We start from the raw sequence: 21,130 nt of genomic DNA, 5'->3' as shown, positions 1-21,130 counted from the left end.
AAGAATGTATGGTAAATTGGGCAGAAAATTTTTGATATGATATAGCGATGGATCAATGGAAAAGAATACATTTACGTGTTAACCTTGGATTATAGAATCATAGAGTTGGAAGGTGCCATATAGCCAATTTAGTCCCACCCCCTCCTCAATGCAGGATCAGCTAAAACAGGATAGGGCAGGACGCCCTGTTCATAATTCCAGTCACACACACCCCCTCCACTGGATTCAACCAAACACCTGGCGGAAGAGCGGCGGAAGAGCTCCGACTTACAGGCCCTGCGGAACATAGATAGCTCTGTCCGTGAGGGCCCTTAGCTCTTCTGGGAGCTCATTTCTCCAGCTTGGGACCAGGGCAAGGTGAATCTCCCAGGAGCCCAGGTCAACCGGAAAATTCCTACCCGCAGAGCATAAAGCCCTGCAAGGGGCATAAGCAGACAAGTGGTTCCTCAGATTGGTAGTACCCAGGCCACGTATAGTTTAAAAGGTCAAAAACAGAACCTTGAACTTGATCCAGAAGCAGACTGGTAACCAGTGTAGTTGTCTCAACTGAATGTAGGTCCTCCAAGGTGTCCTAGTGAGGACACTGTCAGCTGCATTCTATACCACCTGGAATTTCCAGGTCAAAGACAAGGATATGCCCACATACAGAGAGTTACAGAAGTCTAGTCGGTAAGAGACTGTTACATGGACCACTGCAGCTGAGTGGTCCGAGGACAGGTAGGGCGCTAGTAGGTGTGCTTGGTGCAGATGGAAGAACACAATCTGACCTACTTTAGTGATCTGAGCCTACATGACATCCCCAAATTCCTGCCGGTGAGTGTAGGTGTTAGTTGCACCCCGTCCAGGCATGGGCAATGAGTTGCCTGTTCCTGTCCACTTCTACCCAGCCACAGGACCTCCATCTTGGAGGAGTTGAGTTTCAGAGAACTCTGCTTGAGCCATCCAGCTATTACTTCCAAACATCTGGCAAATGGATCCTGGGGAAAGTCTGTCCAGCCGTCCATCAGGAGGTAGAGCTGGGTTGGCCAGAAAATTGAAGAACAAGTAGAATTTGAAAAAATCTATCAAAACTCATGGGCTGACAATACAAATGTTTGTGCCAAACAATATGATAGGATGGGTGCCTTGAAGACAGACTACAGAAGAACCAGGAAGAGAACTCAGTGGGGTCTAGTGATGGACAGCTGGAAGGACACATCATGCAATCAAACTCATTAGAAGAATCATTAATGCTCGGCATGGTCAGTGGCAAAAGGAAACATGGTCACCAAAGGATTTGCTGGCTTAACACAATCAAAGCTGATATAAGGATGACCATGAACCAACTAAAACAAGCAGCCATTGACAGAAACGTAAAGCAAAAACTTTCCTATAGAATTACCAAGGGTCGGGACATGACTGAATGGATAACATCATCATTGTTGCATTTTTTCCTAATTTTTTTATTCCTTTTTTTCCTCTTTGCCAACTATTCAAAGTTGATGAGTTATGACATTTCATCAGAGAAAGAGCTAGTCAGTGCATGGAAAATTACATTTCTGTTACTGCTAAATAGAATGCAATGCGCTTGGCATACAATATCACTAGATCATGAATAACTGCTAACAATTCAAATAGACAAAAAATTCCAAACAAAAAATCCAGAGACATCCAACTGCCTGCGTAACATTCTATGCACTGAAATTATTTCCTCTTAATCTTCGCAGAAGCCACATCACACCCCAATTTGGAGATCTTTTTGCTATTGTAATTTTCAGATTCACTTGAGTTAAAGAACATGGTACAACTAAAAATAATAGTTCTTAAAACTGCAGAATATATACTACACAGCTGCCCCAACAAACGCAAACACTGTAGACTTTTTTAAAACTCCAGGAATTATTAACATACATTTGGCCTCCATGCTTTCTGGCCACACTATCAAGTGCAGGTCCTTCAACATATTAACAGATTGTCCAGATGTTACAATATCTGGTGTCCAGTTACATTGGTACTGTTCCAACCACAGAACACATTACCAAATCAAATATCGCACGACTCCCAAAATTTTACTATGTATAAATCATGTTGGGAAGGATGGGGGTATAAATCGGGGGGGGGGGGAATTAAAAGGTATGAGCAGACTGGTGGGTTTAATTGTTATTGTTGTTGTTAGGTGCGAAGTCGTGTCCAACCCATCGCGACCCCATGCACAATGATCCTCCAGGCCTTCCTGTCCTCTACCATTCCCCGGAGTCCATTTAAGTTTGCACCTACTGCTTCAGTGACTCCATCCAGCCACCTCATTCTCTGTCGTCCCCTTCTTCTTTTGCCCTCAATCACTCCCAGCATTAGGCTCTTCTCCAGGGAGTCCTTCCTTCTCATGAGGTGGCCAAAGTATTTGAGTTTCATCTTCAGGATCTGGCCTAAGGAGCAGTCAGGACTGATCTCCTCTAGGACTGACCGGTTTGTTCGCCTTGCAGTCCAAGGGACTTGCAAGAGTCTTCTCCAGCACCAGAGTTCAAAAGCCTCAATTCTTTGACGCTCGGCCTTCCTTATGGTCCAACTTTCGCAGCCATACATTGCAACTGGGAAGACCATAGCCTTGACTAAACGCACTTTTGTTAGCAGGGTGATGTCTCAGCTTTTTAGGATGCTGTCTAGATTTGCTTTCCTACCCAGGAGCAAGCGTCTTTTAATTTGTTTGCTGCAGTCCCCATCTGCAGTGATCTTGGAGCCCAGGAAAATAAAATCTGTCACTATCTCGATTTCTTCAACATCTATTTGCCAGGCATTGAGAGGGCCAGATGCCATGTTCTTTGTTTTCTTGATGTTGAGTTTCCAGCCAACTTTTGTACTCTCCTTCTTCACCCGCATCAACAGGCTCTTTAGTTCCTCTTCACTTTCTGCCATTAGAGTGGTAACATCTGCATATCTGAGGTTGTTGATATTTCTCCCTGCAAACTTGATCCCAATTCGTGACTCCTCTAATCCTGCCTTTCTCATGATGTGCTCCGCATACAAATAGGCAAGGCAACAGTATACAGCCTTGCCGAACTCCTTTCTCAATTTTGAACCAGTCAGTGATTCCATGTTCAGTTCTCACTGTTGCTTCTTGACCTGCATATAAGTTTCTCAAGAGACAAATAAGATGCTCTGGTATTCCCATCTCTTCAAGAACTTGCCACAATTTGTTGTGCTCCACACAATCAAAGGCTTTAGCATAGTCAATGAAGCGAAAGTAGATGTTCTTCTGGAACTCCCTAGCTTTCTCCATGATCCAGCGTATGTTGGCAATTTGATCTCTAGTTCCTCTGCCTCTCCGAAATCCTGCCTGTACTTCTGGAAGTTCTTGGTCCACATATTGCTGGAGCCTAGCTTGTAGGATTTTGAGCATAACTTTGCTAGCATGAGAAATGAGTGCAATGATGCGGTAGTTTGAACATTCTTTGGCATTGCCCTTCTTTGGGATTGGAATGTAAACTGACCTTTTCCAATCCTGTGGCCATTGTGGAGTTTTTTTGTTGTTTGGTGGGTTTAATAAAACAGGGTATTTCCACCCAAATTAGCAAAGTAAAAATCTGTACACAAGCAGAACAAGTCACACTGATTACTAGGAACAGCCTGGGAAAAGGAGAGATTTGTATATTTCTCCCTTGAAGAAAAAGAGACACAATTTGGAGGGTCCCCCAAATAAATAAAAGTTTCATGTTTGCTGGGTAAAGAAAGAACCACCTTGAAATTACTCAGTGTAGCAGTCAAAAAGTACCAGATGCAGATCCTTCTCCTAATGTGACCAACTCTCCTTCAACATCACCTTTCAAGGGAATCAATTTTCTTCCTGTCAACTTTCTTCACTGTCCAACTTCGACACCCACACACAGTAACAGGGAATACTATAATCATCAACTGACTTGATCATGGTCACCAGAAACACATCCTTATACTTAAGAATCTTTTCTAGCTCTTTCATGGCTTCCCTTCCCAGCCTCAATTTCCTTTTAATCTCTTCATTGCAGTTTCTGTTTTGGTTGATGATGGAATTGCAGAACAGAAAATTATGAACAATTTCAATTTCCTCATTGCTAATCTTAAAGTTATATCTTAAAGCTAATCTTGAAGCTGAGAGCCAGTTTGGTGTAGTGGTTAGGAGTGTGGACTTCTAATCTGGCATGCCAGGTTCGAATCAGCTGGGTGATCTTGGGCTCGCCGTGGCACTGATAAAACTGTTCTGACCGAGCAGTGATATCAGGGCTCTCTCAGCCTCACCCACCTCACAGGGTGTCTGTTGTGGGGAGAGGAAAGGGAAGGCGAGTGTAAGCCACTTTGAGCCTCCTTCGGGTAGGGAAAAGCGGCATATAAGAACCAACTCTTCTTCTTCATATAATTCCTTCGCCTTAAATATTTTTGCCTTGATGTTCAGTTGCTATCCTGCTTTTACCTTATGTAGCATGATAAACTTCCAGCATACCTTTGTTCTGTCCCCATCCCTCACCACCTAATTCACACAAGAAGGGAAATGACGCAGAACTGGGGGGAATTGGTTGCCATGTAATCTTCCCCTAAGAGGAGTCTCCAGTCTGATTTTCCCTTCACATATCTGAGGACATGGCTCTGGAAAGCTCATCTGTAACCACTATGCCACAATTCCCAAAGGTCAGTCCTCTCCCACAATCAACCAACATTCCACACCACAGGTTCTTGACACCCATCTCTCCACACCCATGCCCTCATTTGCCACCATGCCACCACGACCTCCCACACAACACACACATTCAACCCCATGCCCTTACAGACTGGACAACTCCTCCCCTTCCTCTGCAATGGGCTTTGACCCTAGTTTATACATAAATTATCATTGTAGGAAAAGAGGGTATTTTAACAAGATTTCACTGTATAATCTTTAAGTGTTTTTTAAGTTATTTTTTTGTTCCAATTTGCTTCAGACAATATAAGTTAGATGGTTTGATAAACAGTGTAATCCTGCTTCTGAAAAGTTAGATTGCTGATGTTGTATAGGCATGATGCAATAAAGATGAAAAGAGGTCAAATCTGAGTGTTTGAATGTCAAGGGCTTGCTAAATTAAACTCACTAAATTATCAAAGGGCTTACACCCCCTTTCTCATTGAATACTATCAAACCATATAGATAGGAAAGAAGAAAAAAACACTTGGGGGAGGCTCTAGAAGCTGGTTTAAAACAAAAAGCCTTTAAACAGCCACGCATTGAAGAGCCCCCATTCCAGCCATTTCAGAATGCAACTTTAGTCCCCATTCTATCTCCCACTCAGAGGCCATTAGAACTTGAGAGTATACCACCAGTGTCTGACCCATAAAGTTCTTCTTCAAGGGGCATTTTAGAGGATCCAGAGGCGTCCATGAGTTCGCAGCCCCCTGCAAGCCAGCTTCCTTGGGGGGGGGGCAATTTTTCAACATGACCAAGCTACATCTTCTTCACAATATCCGTCCAGAAGGAGGCTGGGCTTAAATGAAACACAGTGGAACTTCTCTGCTAATAATCTGGGGGACCTGAATGGCTATGAGAACGCAGTCCCCCCTTGTCTCCCCTTCAGACCCTCCCCAAAAAAACAGCCATTCAGGGAGCTGTGAGAAGCAACCAACAGAAGCAAATTTACAATTAAAACAATGGTCTTTATTAGCAAATTTGGCTATTATAATGGTAGAAACAATCAAAATTTTATTTTCTCAATGCAATGAGATTTTATCACAACTACACCAAATAGACATATTCAAAGTATGGATCCCAGTATGTGGAGGGTGTCGACAACAGACAAGGCCTCACAACTCAATCTTTGGAAATAACAATTACAAATATGAAAAGAATAAAATTGTTCTGGAAATAGACAGGAGAAGATGGGGAAATAGACCCCAAATGATCACTGTCATTAGTCAACTCACCAAGAGATATAGGACCTCTATTGAACTAAAAGACTTAGAATACCTATGGAAAGATCCCCGGAAAACAAAGGTACTGCTCACCTTCTTTAAACCAGGAATTCCAGACATCCTTCAGGCCAAAAGTCATTTTTTAGCCTCCTTCAATATTTATATGCATCAAGCTTTCATAAACACAATTTTGCATATACTGACATACAAAAGGAACCTTCCATCAAAATCCACTAAAGAAAGGTCAAACCTTGAGACCCTTAGAGGAAAATGAGTGTCTGTTGACAAGAAATCTCAAGGCAGCAGCCAAGCAGTAGTTTAAAGAGCCAGAGATCACCCTATTAGGTGAAGATCTGCCAAAATCCCTTGCATCTCCAAAACAAATCCCAAAACTCGACCCCGTGCCTTACTGGAATCGACTCCACTTTAGTGTCATCTACAGCTCCTAACCTGCCTGTTCAGGCAGGGGGTAGATTATACATTAACAACTCGAGAAACTGTCTCTCTCAGGAATTCTCGGATCGCTGAAGAATGGCAGATTCCAGAGGTGACTGTAAAGACCAACCCCCAACGGCACCAAATGCACATCAAACAAATGATTTACAACTAGATAAGCTGTTAAATGAACTTAGGAAAAGTCTGAATACAAAACAAATATTGCATAAGGGCTTAATTTGGATTATTTTTGACCACCAGTCCTCAACATCACCAGTCCTCAACATCACCTTCCAAAAAAAAAAAAAAAAAAACAGGCAATAAAGACAACCCAAACTCACAGCTTTCTGTATCATCAACCTCCTTGAGAAATCCTTCCAGCATCCATATGTTTAAATCCAATACCATTAATCCAAGGAACAGCAGCATTTTCTATCACCAACGTGCAGTCCTGGATCATTTAGTGGAACAAGATTGACTAAAACGTCTCTCGGCAAATCGTCCTCACATTTACTATCCTGGACTATATCTGGCAGGAAAAGAAATTATCATTACTAGGCGCAAAGCCCGTTGTATCCAAGAATACAACGGGCGCTAGAGCTTAGCAGTGGGAAGAGGAAGGGGAGGAGTTGTCTAGTCTGTAAGGGTTGTCATGTGTGTCTGTAAGGGTTGTCATGTGTGTTGTGTGGGAGGTTGTGGTGGGGATGTGGCAAATGAGGGTATGGGTGTCGAGATATGCGTGCCTGAACCTGTGGTGTGGAATGTCCGTTGAGTGTGGGAGAGGACTGACCTTTGGGAATTTTGGCATAGTGGTTACAGATGAGCTTTCCAGAGCCATGTCCTCAGATATGTGAAGGGAAAATCAGACTGGAGACTCTTCTTAGGGGAAGAATACATGGCAATGAATTCCTCCCAGTTCTGCTATATTTCCCTTCTTGTGTGAATTAGGCCACATTCACCAAAATGCCCCTCTGCCCTAATACACATGGGGTAGTCACAGTACACAGGTGTCCACCCTGTTCCTTCTTTTCCATTTTTTCACTGTTGGTAAAATGTTATGTGCCCACATGCTTCTTTCATGGTTGCTCCTTAGAAGAATGGATTTTTGTACCCTATTGCTTACTACCCAAAGAAGTCTCAAAGCGGTTTACAAACACCTTTTCTATCTTCCACAATAGTCAACCTGTGAGGTATGTGGGGTTGTGAAAGATCTGAGAGAATTGAGAATGGGCCGCAGTTACCCAGCAGACCTCAGGTGTCTCAAAGCATTTTCCAATCCTCCCTCCATAGCAGACTCCTCATGAGGGAGGTGGGGTAGAGTGCCTCACATGGAAGCTATCAACCCTAAGAGGAAGACTCTCTGTGCACAGCAGTCTTGACCTTAGTAAGGTTTTTTATACTGTTTTTGTTAATTTGCCAGGCCAATAAGTCATTTCAGTTACCATGTGTCTCCGGACATTTACTTGTTCTCTATTTACAGTTTCAGGCCATAAATATTTATTTAGATCTTCCTGCACTTTCCAGACTCACAGGACTGATGCTGGTCTGCCTGTCTGTGCCCCAGAATACAAACAGTTGCTGGTAAGGGCTGGCCATAACCCATAGGCCAGGAGGGACATCCTTGCACAACTCCCTACCAACTGCAGGCAAAAATGGCTCCTTTGAAGGCTGGACTCTGAGGCACTGTACGATTTTGAAGTCCCACCTCCAAACCTCCAGGAATATTTCCAACGCAGGGGTAGCCAACCTACAGGTGTGGCCTGGTGAGCTCCTGGAATTACAGCTCACCTACAGAGTATAAAGATCAGCTCCCCAGGCAGAAAGGGCTACTTGGGACAGGGTTGTGGAAAAAAACATTTCAGGCCTCCCACACAGGTTGTGGTTGAATTGAAAGACTTGAGGCCTACTGCACAGGGTTGTTGTGCAGATGAAACAGGAGACAAAAGAGGCAGTTTCCTCTGCAGAATAACGCTGTGCAGTGGCCTCAAATCTGCAGAGAGCTGCAAAGAAGAAAGACACATGGCTTTGCTGTGTCTAACTTCCGGGCAGAGCAGTATTTTAAGTGAGAAGGGGCTTTTCTGTGGCCTCCCTGTCAGGCAACTGTTTGGCAGAAAGTCCCCCCCCTCAAAAGGAAGGCCCTCAGGCTCCCCTGCATTGCTCTCTGAAGGAAAAGGCCTCCCTCCCCTCAGTCAGGGCCTGTCAGAGGCTCCTTCACAGCAGGCCTGAAGAGCGGGGGGGACCTCCTGCCAGCTCTGTCAGGGTTCTGAGGCAATTTGCAGTTGGACATGACAGTCAGGACAGCCTTGGAGCAAAAAGGGCTGGCACAGCCTCTGTTCTCATCCCCCTTGGCAGCCCTACTGACCGCCTCTCCCTTTGGTGGTCAGGAGCAGACTGGCAGCCAGACTGGGCTGGGCGAATGGAATTTTGGTCTGTCCTGGTGAGGGGCCAATGGGAAGGTGCTTCGCACACCTCCCCATTGGCTGCTTGGCCCTTGAGTGGCACTCCGAGTTTTTATCACGGACAGAGCCCGCCCTAACTCCTCCCCAATAGCCCTTAGGGCTTTATTTTATAACCACAGGAGCAGTTCAAGATGGGAATGGATACCCACCTTTTACATCTTATTTGTAACCTTTACACAAACACTGGCTGCCGAATCCACAATGCCGGTGATGGGAAGCTTTCTGATAGAACATCTGCCAACAAAAGTTTCTGACCTGCCTGGCTGACAATTTCTGACCTGCCTGGCTGACAATTTCATTTATCAAATGGTAGATGAACCCACAAGAGGTTCAGCCATACTGGACTTAATACTGACCAACAGGCAAGAGTTGGTGGATGAGGTGAAGGAGGTGGGGACCCTAGGGGGAAGTGACCATGTCCTCATAGAATTCCTTTTGAGATGGGGAGCCAAGGAAGCTTGTAGCCAGACGCGGATGTTGGATTTTCGTAGGGCAAACTTTAATAAACATGATGAGTGTCATACCATGGACGAGAATGCTGGAAGGAAAGGGAGCATGTGAAGGGTGGGCGCTACTCAAACAAGAGCTATTGCATGCTCAATCCATGACTATCCCAGAAAGACGAAAACACTGCAGGAGCTCTAAGAAGCCTATTTGGATGAACAGAGAACTTCAAGAGGAACTAAGAAAGAAAAGGAAAATGTTCAGGAAATGGAGGGAAGGACAGAGCTCTAAAGAAGAGTACCTACAGGTTACTAGGCACTGTAGATCAATCATCAGAAAGGCCAAAGCTGAGAGTGAGCTAAGATTGGCCAGGGAAGCCCATTGTAACAAGAAAACATTTTTCAGTTATGTGAGGAGCAAATGTAAAGTAAAGGAGGCAATAGGCCCGTTGTTGGGTGCGGATGGACAAACTCTAACGAAAGATGCAGAGAAAGCAGAAAGGCTTAGTGCCTATTTTACATCTGTTTTTTCCCACAGGTCAAAGTGTTTAGGCACATCTAGAGATGGCTGTAGCCAAAGGATAGTGTCTGGGTGGCAGGTTAACATGGATAGAGAGGTTGTCAAGAGGCATTTAGCTGCACTGGATGAGTTCAAATCCCCTGGTCCAGATGAAATGCACCCGAGAGTACTCAAAGAACTTTCCAGAGAACTTGCACAGCCCTTGTCCATCATCTTCGGAACCTCTTTAAGGACTGGAGATGTCCCGGAGGACTGGAAAAGAGCAAACGTTATTCCGATCTTCAAAAAAGGGAGGAAGGATGACCCGGGAAACTACAGACCAGTGAGTCTGACCTCTGTTTGGAGCAGATATTAAAGGGAGCGATCTGCAAACATATGGAGGACAATTTGGTGATCCAAGGAAGTCAACATGGATTTGTCTCCAACAGGTCCTGCCAGACCAACCTAGTTTCCTTTTTTGACCAAGTAACAGGTTTGCTGGATCGGGGAAATTTGGTTGATGTCATTTACTTGGATTTTAGTAAAGCTTTTGACAAGGTTCCCCATGATGTTCTGATGGATAAGTTGAAGGACTGCAATCTGGATTTTCAGATCGTTAGGTGGATAGGGAATTGGTTAGAGAACCGCACTCAAAGAGTTGTTGTCAATGGTGTTTCATCAGACTGGAGAGAGGTGAGTAGCAGGGTACCTCAGGGTTCGGTGCTCAGCCCGGTACTTTTTAACATATTTATTAATGATCTAGATGAGCGGTTGGAGGGACTACTCATCAAGTTTGCAGATGACACCAAATTGGGAGGACTGGCAAATACTCCGGAAGATAGAGACAGAGTTCAACGAGATCTGAACACAATGGAAAAATGGGCAAATGAGAACAAGATGCAATTTAATAAAGATAAGTGTAAAGTTCTGCATCTGGGTCAGAAAAATGAAAAGCATGCCTACTGGATGGGGGATACGCTTCTAGGTAGCACTGTGTGTGAACGAGACCTTGGGGTACTTGTGGATTGTAAACTGAACATGAGCAGGCAGTGTGATGCAGCGGTAAAAAAGGCAAATGCCATTTTGGGCTGTATCAACAGAGGCATCACATCAAAATCACAAGATGTCATAGTCCCATTGTATACGGCGCTGGTCAGACCACACCTGGAGTACTGTGTGCAGTTCTGGAGGCCTCACTTCAAGAAGGACATCGATAAAATTGAAAGGGTACAGAGGAGAGCGACGAAGATGATCTGGGGCCAAGGGACCAAGCCCTATGAAGATAGGTTGAGGGACTTGGGAATGTTCAGCCTGGAGAAAAGGAGGTTGAGAGGGGACATGATAGCCCTCTTTAAGTATTTGAAAGGTTGTCACTTGGAGGAGGGCAGGATGCTGTTTCTGCTGGCTGCAGAGGAGAGGACACGCAGTAATGGGTTTAAACTTCAAGTACAGCGATATAGGCTAGATATCAGGAAAAAGTTTTTCACAGTCAGAGTAGTTCAGCAGTGGAATAGGCTGCCTAAGGAGGTGGTGAGCTCCCCCTCACTGGAAGTCTTCAAGCAAAGGTTGAATACACACTTTTCTTGGATGCTTTAGGATGCTTAGGGCTAATCCTGCGTTGAGCAGGGGGTTGGACTAGATGGCCTGTATGGCCCCTTCCAACTCTATGATTCTATGATTCTATGATTCTATGATTCCATGAAAAGTGTTAAACATTACAGGAATCCTCTGCTATGTCCCAAGGCTGGGAAGCCCTCCAGTCCCACTCCATTTGTACGCGGATAATGCGGCCCTCCTTTCCTGTACTAAGGTTGGCCTAAAAGCTCTTCTCCAAGTTTTCTCATGCTATTGCAATCAAAACCAACTTCACCAAATCTAAAATAATCATATTTTCCAAATCCAGAAAGCTCACTAAGTGGGAAATTAATGAACATTACATCAAGCAAGTGCACCACTTTAAATACTTAGAGGAGTTCATTTTCATCACACACTGAAATGGACCTTATATTGGAAGCAAATGTCAAACTGCACAAATCTCAAGACAAATGCAATAGTTAGATTCTACTTTTCTAAGGGAGGCCAAAACCTCCCTTCCAGTTTTAAAATATTTCAAACCATGCTAATCCCAAAACTATTCTATGGCCTACCAATATGGTGTTTACACCTCACTGTGGGGGTAGAGAGGCTGCAATTTGCCTTTCTTCACCGATTATTGCAGTGGTTCTCAAACTGGGCGCCGGGACCCCATTGGGGTCGAACGACCCTTTCACAGGGGTCATGGCAGGGCAAGCAGCATGGCCAGGGTGGGCGCCATCCACACAATAGGCTTCACGCCATTTAATTTCTATGAAAGAGCCCTTGCAAAAATTTATGGTTGGGGGTCCCCACAACAGGAGGAACTGTATTAAATGGTCACGGCATTTGGAAGGCTGAGAACCACTGGATTATTGGGTCTCCCCAAATGCATCTCTGTACAATATACTTGGGGACTGGCATCATCCAACTGCCTTCTCTAGCCTGGCTTTGCATCTTTAAATACTGACTTCATCTGAGCATTAGTGCCCAAGTGGGGAGCCTAGTTCATCTTATGTTATCTGATCATTTTCTATTGCTCTGGTTCATGAAGTTAAACAACAAATGGAAGTATATAAGCCTGTCTGCTGAGCTTATGAAAAACCTTGAAGAGAAACAAGCGTATAATACCATCAGGCAATGAATCTTGGATATTGATTATCAGAATACTATTGCTGGAGCATGCAGAACATGCTCTTCCATCATTTTTAATCTATCCCCCGTATATGCCATTAAAGGTTTTTTGAAATTTGAATTCTGATCTGTCCTCCGGCAAGGAGGATCCCAGAGTATTTTATGTCTTTAACATCACCTCTCTTGAAATGCTTGCAAGACTCAGCCTCCTACCGATGGCAGTGATTAAAGGTCACTATGCTAAAATTCCATATGCCGACAGATTTTGTACGTGCTCTTCAAGAAACCCAAATCAGTGGAATATGTTCTGCTCTTTTGTGAGCAGCGCAACCATCTGCGAGAACACTCCATAAATCCTCTCATGAAGAAGAAGAAGATCCATAATCCCTCAACAATACTGCACTTTCTCTTAGCGGATCAAAACTCTCAAGTAACTGAAGCTATTGCAAGATTCCCTTCCTCCCTTCCTCCCTCTCTTCCATCTGCCTCTTTCTGGCTACCTGTTTCTCTCCCTCTTCTTCTGTCTCTATCTTCCTCCCTTTCTTTCTGTCTCTCTTTCTCCTTTTCCTCCTTCCTTTGCCTCATCCCTCCACCCACCCATCATGCTAGGACCCACTGTATTTTGGCCACAGCGGGCTTAATATCTAGTACTAATATAGCGTATTAGGAAATACTGTACAACAGATGGTCTAAGTCCTCTCATCTGTCTCACATAATTCTGGTAAGGCCTTGAAGGAGGAGTGTGTTTCACGGCTTAAGCACCACTCGGCGCTTAACACCCACTCAGGGTGGCTGTCCCGCCCCTGAGTGCCTCCTCCTCCTACTTGCTTGCCTGTCTGTCCAGCACCTTCCATCCCCCACCCCTGAACACCCCCTCCTCCTTCCACTTCCCTCTGAGGCTTGGAGGCGGCAGTTCCCTGTCGCGTGAGAGCTGCCCCTGCTGGTGAGTTCCCTAACAGCTGTCTACAGCCTTTCCAGGTCCTGCGGGGAGGCCGTCCGCAGAGTTCTTCATCTCCCTCCCACCCAATCTAAGGAACCGTTGTATTCCTGGATGCAAGGGTCTTGGCCCCTAGTCTCCGCATAAGCTTCATCATAAGATGACTATCTTTCAAAGATGTCAGAACTGTTAAACCCACATGTAATGCATACAGTTAAAGTAAGCACAAGATTGTTCTGAGAATACTCTCATATCATCAATGCTTTATAACTGGGAACAGAACTGAACTCTTCTTCCTAATCCTATGCTTTTTAAAGAGAAGAGCATTATAAAGCAATAGCAGTCATGTAGGGCTTTTTTTTCCTAAACTATAAGTGGAAGCTTTAAGAAAATGCAATGCTTTTTTTGTTCCAAGTAAATCCAGTATCTTTTTGGAGTTAGTGTAGCAACCAATACTAGTCATGAGTGCGATTGCTTTGAACAACGGTTGGCCACACGAGAATTAATCGTCACAAGTCTGATGTCAAAAATCACAGGACTGAGAAACCTGTAGGGGGACACTTCAGCCTTCCAGGACATTCAATAAGGGACCTCAAAGTGGCTGTTTTATTGCAAAGGAACTTCAAGAACAGGCTAGAAAGGGAGATTGCAGAAATGCAAGTTATTATAACACTCAAAACAGTGGCATGCCGTGGACTCTTTTGCCCTGGAGGGACAGACCAGATCCAATGGGATGAAATTAATGCAAAAGAAATCCCATCTAAACCTCCAGAAGAAGTTCCTTACAGTTCAAGCGGTTTCTCAGAGGAACCGGCTTCCTCGGGAGGTGGTGGGTTCTCCATCTTTGGACATTTTTTAACAGAGGCTGGAGAGCCATCTGATGGAGAGGCTGATTCTGTGAAGGCTCAAGGGGGTGGCAGGTGACAGTGGAGGAGCGAGAGGGTTGTGAGGGTCCTGCATAGTGTAGGGGGTGGGATTAGATGACCCAGGAGGTCCCTTCCAACTCTGTTATTCTGTGATTCTATGATTCAACAAGGACATAGTTTTTTTTTATCTCACTATGCATGCTAACCTTGTTCAACTCTTATATCCACACTCCTCACAATCCTCTCTTCTTTTTAATTCATTTTATTTGGGACAATGTGACTGTAATGTGATGCTAGCAATATGTACTGGAACTCAGAATTTAACTTTGGTATCAGGACAAGATACTTGCCAGCACAGCTTGTCCCTTGCAGGGATGCTTAAAAGTTTTTGTGAACTACAGCTGAACTCAACGGGACTGATTAGCTTTTTAGCAAAGAATTATCGTATGGCCATAGTCCAACCAACTGCTCAATGCAGGATCAGCCTGAACCTAAAGTTCAAGATATAGATTATATGAAGATCCAGATAAGTAGCCAAGGCTGTAGCAGGAGAAAAGAGTAAGAGTCCAGGAGACTAACAGAATTTGAGTGGCTATGAGTTTCTGTAATAGAATACACCTTGATTTATAGTTCTATTTATTTTTATTTAGTGTCTGGGACAAAATATTATCACCTGAAACACAACCCCTCCAAGACGGAGGTCCTGTGGCTGGGTAGAAGGGGGCAGGATCAGGAAGCATGTCTCCCATGCCTGGATGGGGTGCAATTAACATTGGCACTAGAAGTCAGGAACTTGGGTGTGAACTTTGATGCCTCCCTTTCCACGGAGGGTCAGGTCACTAAAGTAGGCTGAACGGCGTTTTCTCATCCGTGCCAAGTGTGGCTACTAGCGCCCTACCTGCCCTCTGAACACTTGGCAACAGTGATCCATGCGACAGTCACTTCCAGACTAGACTACTGTAACTCGCTCTACACGGGCTTATGCTTAGCTTTGACCCGGAAATTGCAGCTGGTACAGAATGTGGCTGCAAGGGTCCTTACTGGAACATCTTGGAGGGCCCATATTCAGCTGGTGCTATACCATCTGCACTGTTTACCAGTTTGCTTCCAGATCAAGTTTATGGTCCTTTAAGGCTATATGCAGCCTCGGTCCGGCTTGTCTGCGGGACTGCTTATCTGCTTATGACCCACGCAGGGCTCTTCGCTCTGCAGGTGGCGCTTGACCAGGGCCAGGGCTTTTTCAGCCCTTCCCCATCCTGGTGGAACGAGCTCCCAGATGAGCTACGGGCCCTGCGGGATTTGTCAGCTTTCTGCAGGCCCTGCAAGACGGAGCTCTTCCGCCTGGCATATAGTTGAGGCCAGGGCGACTCCCGGCACTGTCAGCTGTTGATCTCTAGCTGAAAACAACTAAGTCCCTCACTCCCAGATAGAGAGTAATAGGCCTTTGCTGGACGGGGGGAAGGGAGTGGGTTATATATTATTATCCACCATCGTGATATTGTGTTTTAATTATGTTTCAATTGGTTTTTATGGGATTTTAGTGTTCTTATGAATTTCTGTAAACCGCTGTGAGACTTTTGAGAGTGGTGTTATATAAATATAAAGATAAATAAATAATCAAAAATTACCACTTGTTTGTTTTTTTAAATTACCACTTAATGTACATAACAATACAAGATCAGCAGCCAAAAATATGAAATCAGTCCAATGATGGTACATGTTGGGCAACCATCCATAAAAGCCAAGTAACCATTCAAATTGTTTTATTGGAGGGGGGAGCTTCATTGATTGGCAAATCACATTTGAACTCACCTTATACTGCCTTATGAATAATCTAAACACCGCCCGCAGCGCTGCGGGTGCCGCGGACTAAATAAAGCGCTAAGGGGTTCTGGGGCGGGATGTGTCCGGGATGAGGAAGGGTCCGGACTGGACCCTTCCTCCGGACAGGCAATCAGAGGGACCAAAGCCCCAGCAACTGCGAGCCGCGCGCAGCGCAGCTCGCAGTTGCTCTCGGCCTGACGCGGCGAAAGACGCTTTGCGCCTCTCGCCGCATCAGGCCGCCGCCTCAAAGAGCCGTCAGTGGGTCAGCGAGGGCCAGCGGGACTCACCACAGCTGGAATCGGAGTATTCAGACTGCGTTTCCCCCATTTCTTCTCCGAAGTTTGAGCCGGGGGTATGAAGGCACACCTCTGAATGCTGGCGGGACTGCGAGCCACAGGAACTGCACTTGGAGGAGTGGAGGTACATTTCTAGCGCCCGCTGTATTCCTCATACAGCGGGCTATATTACTAGTAGAATGATAAAGTTGGAAGGGGCCATACAGGCCATCTAGTCCAACCCCCTGCTCTACGCAGGATCAGCCCTAAGCATCCTAAAGCATCCAAGAAAAGTGTGTATCCAACCTTTGCTTGAAGACTGCCAGTGAGGGGGAGCTCCCCACCACCTTAGGCAGCCCCTTCCACTGCTGAACTACTCTGACTGTGAAAAATGCAGAATGAGGCCTTCAGCCCTGTCTACCCAGAGAGGCAGGAGCACTGCTGTGTTGTCTCAAGGCTAAGGCTGTTCCTTTCACCCTCTACCTAATGAAGCGGAGCGGACAGGAACTGACCCTGGGGCCTTCTGCACAGCAAAGAGATTCTCCACCACTGACCCTCCCCCTTGCTCTTAATATGGTAAATCAGATATGTCAAACTCATTTGTAATGAGGGCCAGGTCTAACATAAATGTCATTTTGTCAGGCTAGGTCACGTGTGCCATAAAGTGACATCCCAGGTTCTACAGATGCATGCTTTATCATGGACACTCAAGCAAACCCAATTAACAATGTTTCTCCTCAAAACACATTTGTTGCAAGATTGTAGAAGCTCTGCACTGTGTAAGTGGGGAGGCATCAGGAAGATACTGTAAGGAAACATTGTAAGAGTGTTAATTTCTCAGCACCTCAAAAAAGAGTTGTTTCTCTCCTAACTACACAGCTATTTCTCCTCCCTTTCATCCTCTCCTGTTGGCTAGCAGGTGTCTCTGCTGCTTCTCCAGTGATCTAGACAGATGGGAACTTCTTACATATGCTGTGATTATCTGCAGATGCCTACACTTCCCTTTCCTCAGTTGCGTTTTTCTTGAATCTGCAGGAACCTCACTGCATGCAGTGCACAACTGCTCTTGAAGACAACTTAGAAACTGAGACTACAGTTACCAGCTTTTTATTTTAGAATCATAGAATCACAGAATGGAGTTAGTAGGGACCTTATGTGTCATCTAGCCCAACCCCCTGCACTATGCAGGACACTCACATCCCAATCGCTCATCTACCAATCGCTCATCATGTAACCTGCCACCCCCTTGAATCTTCACAGAATCAGCCTCTCTGTCAGATGGCTATCTAGCCTCTGTTTAAAAATTTCCAAAGAGGGAGAACCCACCACCTCCTGAGGAAGCCTGTTCCACTGAGAAACCGCTCCGACTGTCAGGAACTTCTTCTGGATCTTTAAATAGAATTTCTTTTGAATTAATTTCACCCCATTCATTCTGGTCTGTCTCTCTGGGGCAAGAGAGAACAATTCTGCTCCATCCTCCATATGGCACCCTTTTAAATACGTGAAGATGGTTATCAGATCCCCTCTCAGTCGTCTCCTCTCTAGGCTAAACAGACCAAGCTCCCCCAACCTTTCTTCATATGTCTTGGTCTCCAAACCTCTCACCATCTTTGTTGCCCTCCTCTGGACACATTTTGTTGGCCAAAGAGACAGCATGTCAGTCCTTACATAACTAAAATTACCAATTTTTAAATAACTAAAATTAAGCTCATTTTAGTTGGATGTCCTGTCCATTTGGGGTACAACTCAAAAGTGTTGTTTTCAATCTGGACAGACCTACATACCTTGGGTGTTGGATATTTAACAGGAAACCCCTTGCAGGCACCTAAGGATCTTTGAAGCAGGCCCTCTTCCCCTGGGCCAACCCCCTCCCTCTGTGGGATGCCCACCAGAGCCAAGATTTGCCTGTGGTAGTGCCCAAGCTTTGGGCATTTGATTCTGTCTTTCAGCTTTTTCCTGGAGTGCCCTCCCTTTGGTAGAATTTTAAGCCTTGTCTTTTTTAACTTTCTTGCCAAATTGTTGCTGTCAATGTAAACAGAACTTTCTCCTGGGAACTGATGTCAATGAGGATTTGAAATTAAATACTGAGTTTAGGTAGAGCCATGCAGAGTGACTCTTTTCATAGTAATAGCCCTGAGGAAACAGAAGATCTGCACAAAAATTCTTCTTTGAGAATAAGAATGAAGGGAACCAGCACATTTCATAATGAAATGGAAAGTTATTTATTTTTAAACTTATTTTAAAGTTAAGAATTTTGGCTTGGATCCCCATGAGGGAGGAGTATTGAGAAACAGGATTGGGGTGGGGGTGGGGGGGATTTGGGGTTGCTACAGGAGAGCAAAGGACAGAAAGGCTCATTCCCCTGGCGAAAATCTGTTAACTTTAAGAAAATCTGGATGAACCTCTACTGAGATTTCATGTAAGCATTTGTGAGAAGTAAGGATACCATTAGCACATCATACGCTTAAGATCTCTAAATATATATTTAATAGGTTTTCATACCAGCTGCTGAAAGAACACCCATACTGGTCAAACCAACAGATGACAAATGAACCATGACAACTCTTGCTCTAGCAGCTGTGGGGGAAAGGGAAATGCATGAGATGAACTGAAATGCCACAACACAAACCTGCACAAAAAAGTGGCAGGTAGAAATAACATCTGAAATGTCATGTGAGATTTAACCCTCGTGAATCCGTCTGCTTCCTTCAACGTCAATTCAGATGGAGGGCCTCAAGAGGACATCCAAGGCAACTTAAAATAAACTGGCCCAGAGCATCCACTATTGTGAGCCATTGTTATTGATATATACTTATTTTCTCTTACTTCTTTTCACACAAGCAAGTTACTTTCCTATCATCAGTTTGAATAAACCTACTGTAATCACCACCAGTCAGAGCCATTTGTTCAAATAAAAATGAGACTTCTGCAGCTGGAAGATGAAAGCCAGCCGTATGAAGAAGAAGGCCTCCGTTGAGAAATAAGGGCCTTGGTCAAAGTTCCACGAGATCTCAGTTCTCCACAAATGGCTCCCGACGGCTCGGGAGCTCCTGGCATGTGCCGCGCGAAGGCCGCTTGCTGCAGCTGCCACCATCTTGGCCTCCGCCTCCGCCTCCAGCCCCTCGGAACAAGCAGATTGGGGAGCTTCCCAGCCCGCCCCCCCGCTCCCCCGCCCCTGCCCAGGCTGCCTGGCGTCACGGGCCCCCGGCGCTTCTCGAGGGCCCCGCGGCCGCGGCTCCAGCGCGCGTCTCCCTCACCTGCAGCATCTGCCGGCCGCTTGCCCGGCCGCAGCCCCGCGCCGAGGGACGCCACCGGCATCGAGCCGCCAAATCCCCGCGGGCAGAGGCCGGGCGGCTGGGCCCTCCCCCTCCCCCGCCGCGATGCCCACCCCAATCCCCCCCCACCGCCGCCGCCACGGGCCCAGGCGTCCGGGGAGGGGGCGCCGACGGATGACTCAGGCTTTCCGGCGGCGGTGGCGCGCGCGCCCTTGGCCTGGGCCGCAGCGCCCCCGGGGAGGGGAGGGGAGGGGGCGCCCCCGGGGAGGGCGTCGAGCGAACCCGGCGGGCAGAGGGGGCAGGCCCGGCCACGCCTCTCCAGGTGCCCCCCCCCCCCGCAGCATCCCCGGCTGGGCCCTCGCGGGACGCGGCCGCCTCTCTCCCTGCCCCCCCCCCCCACGTCTGCCAGGGCGAGGCTGCCTTCCCGGCGCCGGCGACTCACCGGGCGCTGCCGCGCGCTGCTTGCCGAGCATCCGCCGAGCACAAAGGGCCAGTCCTCCGGCGGGCGGGCGGGCAGCGAGTGCTTCGGCGCAGGGCCTGACCTTGGCCGGTCACCGCATCCTGCCCGGCGACGAGGGCGACGCGAATCCTGCTGGCCGCCGAGGGCTTGGCTGGCAGCTCCTCCGGGCACCGGCTCGCCTCGCCTCGCCTCGGCTGGGCTGGGAGGGCGGGCGGCGTCTGGCTCGCCTCCGCCTCTCCCTCCCTCCCTCCCTCCCTCCCTCCCTCCCTCCCTCTCTCTCTCTCTCTCTCTCTCTGGGCACGGCCCGCCGCTCGGCGCCCTCCCGCCGCTGGAGAGGCTGCTGCTGCTGCTGATGCTGATGCTGCTGCTGCTGATGCTGATGCTGCTGATGCCTCCGCCGCCGCCTCCGCCCTCCGCTAGAGCAGCAGCAGCAGGAGCGCGCGCGGCTCAGGCCCGGCGGGCGGGAAAAGCCATCCAGGCGGCTGCGCTCTCCGCCACGGCCGCTCCCGCAGCCCCCGACGCCACCGGCGCGCCGCCGCCACGAGGACGAGGACGGGGGGCTGGCGCGGGGCCGCGCGAAGCCTCCTCTGCCCACAGCTCCCTCCCTGCGAGGAGAGGCCCCGCACGGGCCCGGCTTCGGCGGAGTGGGGGGGGGGGGGGCGCGGCTCTGCGCGGGACTCCTCGGCGGATGCGCCGCCCTCGTCGGCTCCTGGCTGGGCGGGCGGGCGGGCGGGCGCGCGGTGGGGCCGTGTCCGCGTGGAAGAGGCGCGCGGCGTGAGGCGGCCGTGCGTGGGGGAGGCGGCGGGCGAGGGTGCGGGGCCAGCGGGGAGGCGGCGCGGCCCAGGCGCAGCTCCACTGGGCTCGGCGGAGTGGGGGGCAGCCGCCCTCGCGCTGTCTCCTCCTGCTTCTCCGGAGCCCAGCAGCGGGGGGAGGGGGATCCGCCTCAGGGGCCCCGCGCCTTTCTCGGGCCCCGCCGCTTTTAGTCAGGCCCGGCACACCTGGATCGGGGCGTGTGGAGGTGGGCGCGGCCGACTGTGGATGCCATCCAGCTTGTGCTTAAGGGCT

At 47.6% G+C, this 21,130-nt stretch overlaps 1 protein-coding gene across 13 annotated transcripts in view; it reads right to left on the bottom strand.

Moving 5' to 3' along the window:
• Positions 1 to 20,325, bottom strand: part of CTNND2 (catenin delta 2) — a 671,801-nt gene extending 651,476 nt beyond the window's left edge. For 3 of the 13 annotated variants that reach the window (XM_077353366.1, XM_077353369.1, XM_077353365.1), the window contains exon 1: positions 19,588 to 19,696. In XM_077353366.1, coding sequence (XP_077209481.1) covers positions 19,588 to 19,648 — 61 coding nt within the window. In that variant the 5' untranslated portion in view covers positions 19,649 to 19,696. Of the gene's footprint in view, positions 1 to 19,587; positions 19,704 to 20,047 lie in introns of those variants that run through there. The other 10 variants (XM_077353364.1, XM_077353370.1, XM_077353363.1 and 7 more) reach the window with 8 other exon arrangements.
• Between the last annotated feature and the right edge of the window lie 805 nt (positions 20,326 to 21,130).

Source organism: Paroedura picta, chromosome 9 (assembly GCF_049243985.1).
Source record: "Paroedura picta isolate Pp20150507F chromosome 9, Ppicta_v3.0, whole genome shotgun sequence".
Classification (NCBI taxonomy): Eukaryota; Metazoa; Chordata; class Lepidosauria; order Squamata; family Gekkonidae; genus Paroedura; species Paroedura picta.
Note: the sequence above shows the minus strand (reverse complement) of the source record. Positions and strands in the feature narration are given on the sequence as shown.